This window comes from Amphimedon queenslandica, unplaced genomic scaffold (assembly GCF_000090795.2).
Source record: "Amphimedon queenslandica unplaced genomic scaffold, v1.1 AMPQUscaffold_13513, whole genome shotgun sequence".
In the NCBI taxonomy this organism is placed as follows: Eukaryota; Metazoa; Porifera; class Demospongiae; order Haplosclerida; family Niphatidae; genus Amphimedon; species Amphimedon queenslandica.
The window spans coordinates 139,056-147,337 of NW_003546251.1; the positions used below are offsets into that span (position 1 = coordinate 139,056).

The window sequence follows — 8,282 nt, forward strand, 5'->3', positions numbered from 1 at the left end:
ATCACCAACATGTCCGTCCCAATAGCCAATCCTATAGACCACCCTAGGCGAGAATTGAATGCGTAGGAAGATTATTAGAAATTTTTACGGTTGTAAGGCGTGGTTTACGATGAAATAAATTCCGGCCGCCATTTTGGTTGGCAACTTTCAATGGAGAACAAACGGGCCGACATAAAAACAAACCTGTATTAAAATTTCTGAAGCAAATTTGACCAAATCCTTGACAGGAGAAGCTTAGAGGCAGCTGTTCTTTCTTATAACAAGCGATTTTTAGCTATTAATAGAGCTACAGCAGGTAAGTGAGGCATTTTCTTCGTGCCTCCATTGACTTCCATAATAAACTTGCCAACCAAAATGGCAGCCAATTATGATGTGTGGGCGGGTACCGTATATAAAATTAATGAAATTCATAACTTTTCCAATTCACGCCTAGGGTGGTCTATATCTATGCACAAAATGGCTGCTCTTCGACCCCATTACCAATACCTTATTTTATATTAATACTGATTTCAAACACATTATAACTACCTGAAGTATTGAGTATAACTAGTATCATGTGATAGAGCCTCTAAATGACCCTCTTTCCCGACTAAATCAGCAAGTAAGTGAGACAGCATTTCCAGCGCCTTCTTTTAGTGCCTAAAGACCCCTTAACTCGATCAAGCCTAGCTAGAACTGGTCCTTATCTTCTTTGAGAGTAAAATGTAACTCAATTTGGTACCAAAACCCCTCTCTGCCTGCGTTTTTCCTTGAAGAAGCAACATCATCTAGAGCAGACATTTTTACACGTGAAAAAAACGGAAGCCACCATGCCCAGGGCACCGCCTTTTATACCGCACCTTCTCGTTTAAGCATAGATATTACTATGGTTTAAGCTATCTAGTCTCGCGTAGCCAGCCCACGTGAGACTAAGCTAAGCCATGGCTAAGCATAGATACTTTAATACTTATTCACTGCTCAAGAACAAAATGAGTCTCTCAGAGGGAGAAAAGATAGTATTTTTAGTGAAAGACTGACGCAACTACTTGCACACGCATTGGTTTGCTTTAAGCCTGGTTTGTAGCTGTTGTATGGATTCTGTCGTTAGCATACAACTGTTGTAGAGATAGACCTGATTTCTATCTCCAGGATTATTGCAACAGTGTTGTAAGGCTGTTTAATGGCTTTATAAAAACCAGGCCTTAAGCAAACCAATTAATAACAAAAAATATTAATAAAAAGCATAAACATTGGTTGGTATTGTGTGTCAGTTTTGTTTGTATATATAGCATCCTCTAGTCTCGCGTAGCCAGACCACGCGAGACTAGGCATCCTATAGGAGTTATTCAAAAATAAAGCAATAAAACATGTGATTTTTGGTCCAAAATTTGTCAAAAAATCCCAACCCACCTCGCAACAATACAAATGAATGGAGGTTCGCCTACGCCCACACTTCCAATCCCTTTCATAAAGTACTCTATTGTCTATGATTAATGACAAGAGATTAATGACAAGAGATTAATAATAATAACAATAAAGTTTGATGCATGCACTACAATAATAGTGAAGAGAGAAAACATAACAACAACAACAACAACAACAATAATAATAATAATAACAACAATAATAATAATAATAATAATAATAATAATAATAATAATAATAATAATAATAATAATAATAATAATAATAATATCAACACAAGTGATGTGAGTACAAACAACTATTATTTTTAATTTTAAACAGAAACTTGTTAAAGTCAATCAATTCCTCCTCATACTAAAGTCCCTCCAATGACAGGAGCAGGTGAAGACAATATGGGAACATGAGTTGGGTAGCCGTTATCAACATGAGGAGAGGACAAGTGAGTGGAGCTACGAGTGACGTGAGCATTGGTCTGAATACCAGGAGGGTACATGGGAGAGTGCTGCATACTGACACACCCAGTTCTCCCGGGATATGAGGGTCTGTTACGAGGGATGGACTGACGAGGAGGAGGAGGAGGGTGACCAATGGGATCCTTCTCAGCATAAGGAGGAGGAGGAGAAGAAGGAGAGGCTAGTATTGGTTTAGAAAAGGAGGAGGTAGGAGGAGGAGGGGGTAAGCGCTCAGAACTTGATATGTTAGGTACTGTCCCTCTTTGTTGCATTGGAGCAGCTCCTGTTGAGCTCAGTCTTGACCTGTGGTGGTGGTGGTGCATTGGTTGAGAGGATGAAGTAGGATATACACTAGTGGTGGAGGCACGTGGTCTGTGAGCAGTAGTAGAGGAGGAGGAGGGATACTGTGACTGATAATGGTGGTGTGCTGTTGGTTCAACTATTATACAGTATTTGTTGAACTTTGTGATACTCTTGGTGATACTGATACAAAGATTGAGGTACATTTAGTACATACATACACACATACATATACATGCACACACACATTAGTTATTCAGAATAGAAGAAGTGGTTTAAGAACTAACAGTGTGATCATTTTATTTATTCCTTTTATAGTTACTGCATCCATTAGGGGAGGACAGTCCCATAATTGAGGGATTTTTAAAATGTAATCCAGCTGGAGGGATACACCACATCTGCCTTGAAGTAAGTCCATGTACATGTACATTATACATATACTTTAGCAAAAAACACTTGCTACTTTAACATTTTAAAGATAGAGTACAACTTAATTTATTTACTTAAAAGATTGACATATACAATTACAAACCTACAAGTACATGTACATACTACTCTAACATTGTTTTTGATTTGCTGAACATTAAGATTTTAACACATTTATATTATTAGCTTTATTACATTATATTATACCCTATCAATAATCATTATTAATTCATTGTGTATTATAGGTTAGTGACATACATAAAGCAGTTGATTCATTGAAAGGTAAAGTGAGAGCATTGAATCCTGAACCAAAAGTAAGACCCTAACATCCTCTATACAGTACCATATATGGTCATTGATATCCTCAGATTGGTGCTCATGGTAAACCAGTTGTGTTCTTACATCCTAAGGATTGTGATGGAGTACTGGTTGAACTGGAACAAGAATAATTAACAATAATTCTAACTATAAATTTACATAAAAAGTAGCAAAATAATATTATTAGCAATAAAATAATAATAAAGCAAAAGAATTTTACAAAGAAACAAATAATTAGTTTCTTTTTACCACACATTAAGCTAATAATAATTAGTGTTGCAAATAGCAATAAGATCAAATTTGTTTAAGTAGCACACAAAATGGTAAACTTACATGTAAGCTGTATAATTATTACAATATTTAATGTATATACATTTTTATTTCACGAGTAATTGGATAGCGGTATAGGCCCCAGTATAGGTATTCCACTACATTCTTTGTAAAAGTCTTGATCATACATTGACTTCCTGTTCTTTTGATTTCCAATTGCTTGAGTGATGGGAATCGTGTACGATGGAATAACTCCTCTATTGCTGTTGTATTAGTATCAGATGACTCCTCAAGATATTCACACACTATACTCATTTTTGTGATGGTTGGGTGTGATTGTAGCATATGAAAGATATCAGGTAATATTTGTTTGTAAAAAAAAGTTTTCATTATCTTTTTCTCGTCATTTAGAAAGTAGTAGCATGTCTGATCTAGTTTGAAGTGAACTTCAAGTTCTCTGAAACTATATTTTTTAGATATGACGTTTAAGAAACTTTTTAATTTTTCATTAGTAATAGGAAGGAAAACAGGTATACTGAATTTTTGTAGACAATTTTTTCGCTTGATACCAGTAGTTATGATAGAAATATATGAACTAGCACTCATACACTTCTTCTTATAATAAGAATAATTACATCTACCAATACTGCAGATTGTAAATATGCTCCCTATCTCAAGTTTCACTAACAGAGCTTCAAGCTTGGTGTTGGTTTGTAAGATAGTAAAGAGGTCATTAATACTCTTAGCTGTGTCCAGTTGTATATTAAGTTGTTGTAGATTAGGATGAGAGTCAAATATGAGACGTGGGGGGTATGGCAAAGGTAGTATCAGACATTCTAATCCTTTGATACAGGGAAGGAGCAAGTTCATTAGTATACTACCAGATTCTATCTCTAGAGAAGTCAATGTTGACATTACGTTCATTTTATTCACTGGTAACGGAATGTAACAATTGGGTATGGTGATGGAAAGATCTTGTAATGTGTTGTTGTTCCTCAGTAAGTTCTCTATTACACCATCAGTTAGAGCATGATGATCAGAATAAGAACTAAGCAGTTTTAATGTGAACGATGTTATCATTTTGTTTTGGGTAATTCCATTAATAACACCTGCCACAAATGGTTCAAGAAGTTTATGTGTTGACAAGTCATAACAAAATATAACAATAGTTTGTAATTTTGAATTTGTTTTGATGCATTGCTGAAGTTCAGAACATTTTCTAATATAAGTAGTCTCATCAAGATCTGTGCAAATTTCTCCACCAAATAATAGCACCTTAAGTTGAGGTAAAGTGACTAACTGTATCAATGTAGGAACCAAGTCACAGGTATTGCGCTCAAATAAAACTATTATATCTTGAATATTATGCAGTAGTGCCTTTGCAAAAAAATTAAGCAATAAATTACTGTCAGATATATTTTTAGGCATCACCTTCAACTTCTGGCACTGACTTACTAATGATGTATTGCTCAATCCAGCAGTCAGCACTGATAATGATTGCTCATCTAATTTATGCAGGTCCAACCGATCCCAATCTGCATTATTTATGAGATAACTGAAACACAACCATTCAAACAATGAAAGCTTAGTGATGACTGAATTACTAATACCAGCCTTACGATTAAGACACAGTGATTGGCCTTCAATAGAATTTGTAAATAATTTGCACAATGTTGTATTTTGAGACTCGTAAAGGAACTGGAGAAGTAAAACCTGCAGTTCCTCAAAATCAAAACCTCTTGCATGTTGAATGAATCCATTAAACCAACTAGTTTCAAAATCTCCAAGTGGGCTACTCTCACACTGTAACTGTTTTTTCTTTTCAAAATACTGTTGATAGCTCTCATTTTCAAGATGAGTTAGACCAGCCACAAACCTCAGACACATTTTAAAATGTTCATTGTCAAAATAATCATTGAAAATTGTTTCAGTATTGTCATGCTTAGATATCCACCATGCAGCTAAAAATTCCTGAATACTTAAATGAATAAACTGATACTTCTTCTCACCAAACTCTTCAAATTTTGTGAGCAATCCAAGATAGTCCTCCTTTGCTGCTTCAGCTACAGACAAGTCCAGTTGCTGTAATGAAAATGTCATCTTTGTATCAGCAAGAGTGGTGTAAGCTAAATAGCTGAGTTCTTTTAAAGCCTTATCTAATTTTGATGGCAATGTTTCAAGACTGACTAATGTTTCTGGATCAGTTCCATGCTTTCTTTCTATATGTCGTTGAATAGTTTGTAAGATAAAGTTCTCATACAATTGAGTGAGTGTTGTTGGTAAGTGTCCTCCAGCCTTACAATAAACTAAGATGACCATTGAACAAACCAGTGGAATGTAACACAAAGACTGCACATCACCTCGTACCTTGAGTTCATTAATGAGTTTTACTGCTAATTCTGAGTCCTTATTATATTGAGTAGTTTTGAAGAATTCATTGTTTGCATTTTCATTGATAAGTTTTTCTGCTAAATCTGAATCTTCTTGAATTGTTTTTATAATTACTGTGGATAATTCTTTTGTGGATAATCCAATGATCTGAACATGTTTACTAACATATTTTAATGTTTTTAAAAGTGACGCAGTGGCATAGCTACGAGAGGTAACAATCACCGAACATTTTGCTAGCTGATTATTACAAATAATGTTAGCAACTAGTGAAGATTCCCTATGTTGCAGACTTAGCTCGTCCCATCCATCAAAAATTATTAGCAGCCCTTTTCCATGTTTCTTTGAAACCCAGTCAACTATATTTAGTATGGTAGGACAGTCATAAACATACCGAAAAAGTTCTTCTAATTTCTCCGCTTTGGCTACCTTGCTATTTCTCAAAGGACAGTAAAGTACCAAGTCAAATAGGCAGCCTAGTACTCCATTTGACCACATGTTCAACAGTTTACGACAGAGTGTTGTTTTGCCTATCCCAGGAGGACCATCAATTACTATATTTTGAGAAGAGTATAGATCTACATCTACATCTTTATTTTTTTTGAGAAGAGTAAAATTTTTAGTTTTTAATAAATCTTCAATTTTTATTTCCCTGTTTCCAGAGAGGTAAGGAATTTTATCAACTTCTCCTCTCAACATGTGCCAATGTATTTGTTGCTCTGCTCGTTTGATCATATTCTGCCCTTCTATTAGTGTCAATCTACCAAAGAAGTCTTTTCCAACTCTTGGTGGCCAGTCTTCAGCTATAATGGGTTGCAGATTATACCTATGTCTCAATATCTCAGCATATTCTTGAACATCATCAGGCGGAAGAATGATTGTGACTTTCAGTTCCTGATCATCAGATATAAGTTTACCTAAAATGAATTGAGGATATCATAAACTTATCAATCCTCATAATATATACACACACTTACCTAACTCCTTTAAAATAGGGACAGTAATTTCTTTTAGTGGAACAAGGTTTTGACTCAATAATATATAACAAACGTTGATCAAATATTGTTTTTGATTACTAGATGCTTCCAGTAATTTTTGCAATGTAATGAGTAGCCTCCCAGCTTTCTTTGAATTATTATCCTTTCCTTCATAAATATCTTCTTTGGTATCCAGTGATATTAGTCCTTGAGCATACAGTAAATCAGTTACTTTGTATAAGGTACTTGCAATCATTCCAGTGAGCTCAGCAGAGGCAGAACGTAATAAACTGGGTGCATCATCTGGTTTTAGTGGTTTATCTATACAGTATTATAAGGGTAGTAGTAAAAGTAGAAATGAAACGAACCAGAAACGGAAAGAAACCAGAACAGAGACAACTAGAGGACACCTAACATAAGTAGGGGACTCTTAACATGACTAGGGGATGCTCTAGAATAAAAAAAAACTAAACCCTAAACCCAACCTTGGGGACTCCTAAGCTAACTAGGGGACTCCTAACATAAGTAAGGAACTCCTAGCATGACTAGGAGATTTCTAACAAAAATTAAAATTACATTGGGAGATTGTTTCTTTCCGTTTCTGGTTTCGTTTTGTTTCTACTTTTACTAATACCCGTATTATAATAATAATTATTATTACCTATGTCATGTAATTAAATTGTTACCTGTTACAGGACCAGGATTGAGTTCCACATCTCCTGACAGTAGGATCAGGAGGAAATAGAAATACAAATTGAATGAAACTGTGAACAAGTTAAAACTGCCAATGACACTAGCTCCCACACATAACTGAAGCCACTTCAAGATATCATCACCAACAAGCAATTGGAAGGAGGTACAGTGACCTATTATGGAATGGAACACAGTATGTTATTTACATGATAATTAAACCAGCATTTCAAAAACAACATAAAGAGCTGATTCATTTTTACATAAACTTATGCCACATAGATCTATGTTAATGTAGATCTACAATACCAAACATCATTTGAATGCCTACCTGTTGGAGTGAGTCTTGATGCACAGAATAAAAGGATGAAAAAGATAATAAATGATATCAGATCTACAGCTGATGCTTGAAAAACAGGAGCCTTGTTCCTTCCAGATGTACAATCCCTTGTAGGTAAAGACTCCTGATCACTGTCATAATGACTGCGACGACCAGTAGCTGCTTGACAACAGTTCCAACTCCCAATACTGGCCCTCCACTGGCAGAGATCAATCATCTTTTATAGACTAAGAGAGCAGTGGTAGGGAAGGAGTTATTGTAGATTTTAATATTTTATTCCAAAAGGAGCAGAATTAAAGTAGAAAAGAAGTAAACAACGTAAAAATATTTCTTCCCAAAGCAATGCAGCTCCACCTTGCTTGGGGAGTAGCTCAATCTGATTGGTCTATGATGACGCCCTTACTTACCGGTACCATCATGTTATCATTAGATTAAATAATAATAAACAATGTATTTAGGTACATTTACACATGCACTACAATAATAGTGAAGAGGAAAACAACAACAACAACAATAATAACAATAGTAATAATAATAATAATAATAATAATAATAATAATAATATCAACACAAGTGATGTGAGTACAAACAACTATTATTTTTAATTTTAAACAGAAACTTGTTAAAGTCAATCAATTCCTCCTCATACTAAAGTCCCTCCAATGACAGGAGCAGGTGAAGACAATATGGGAACATGAGTTGGGTAGCCGTTATCAA

General features: G+C 35.0%; 3 protein-coding genes across 3 annotated transcripts in view; 1 reads left to right on the forward strand and 2 right to left on the reverse strand.

The window, feature by feature from the left end:
- Nucleotides 1-1,753: 1,753 nt before the first annotated feature.
- LOC105315688 (pollen-specific leucine-rich repeat extensin-like protein 1) lies at nucleotides 1,754-2,179 on the reverse strand. Its single transcript, XM_011410417.1, has one exon. The coding sequence runs from the start codon at nucleotides 2,177-2,179 to the stop codon at nucleotides 1,754-1,756; it is 426 nt and encodes a 141-aa protein (XP_011408719.1).
- A 74-nt stretch (nucleotides 2,180-2,253) lies between these two features.
- The window catches only part of LOC100641874 (methylmalonyl-CoA epimerase, mitochondrial-like), a 6,158-nt gene continuing 129 nt past the window's right edge, over nucleotides 2,254-8,282 (forward strand). Inside the window, exons 1-4 of the mRNA XM_003383254.3 lie at nucleotides 2,254-2,356; nucleotides 2,475-2,564; nucleotides 2,828-2,896; nucleotides 2,951-3,037. Coding sequence (XP_003383302.1) covers nucleotides 2,273-2,356; nucleotides 2,475-2,564; nucleotides 2,828-2,896; nucleotides 2,951-3,031 — 324 coding nt within the window. The 5' untranslated portion in view covers nucleotides 2,254-2,272 and the 3' untranslated portion in view covers nucleotides 3,032-3,037. The remainder of the gene's footprint in view (nucleotides 2,357-2,474; nucleotides 2,565-2,827; nucleotides 2,897-2,950; nucleotides 3,038-8,282) is intronic.
- Nucleotides 3,076-8,276, reverse strand: LOC109586971 (uncharacterized). Its single transcript, XM_020003185.1, has 4 exons — nucleotides 7,557-8,276; nucleotides 7,222-7,401; nucleotides 6,536-6,856; nucleotides 3,076-6,475 (listed from the first exon to the last, which is right to left on the reverse strand). The coding sequence occupies exons 1-4, from the start codon at nucleotides 7,780-7,782 to the stop codon at nucleotides 3,261-3,263; spliced, it is 3,942 nt and encodes a 1,313-aa protein (XP_019858744.1). The 5' UTR covers nucleotides 7,783-8,276; the 3' UTR covers nucleotides 3,076-3,260.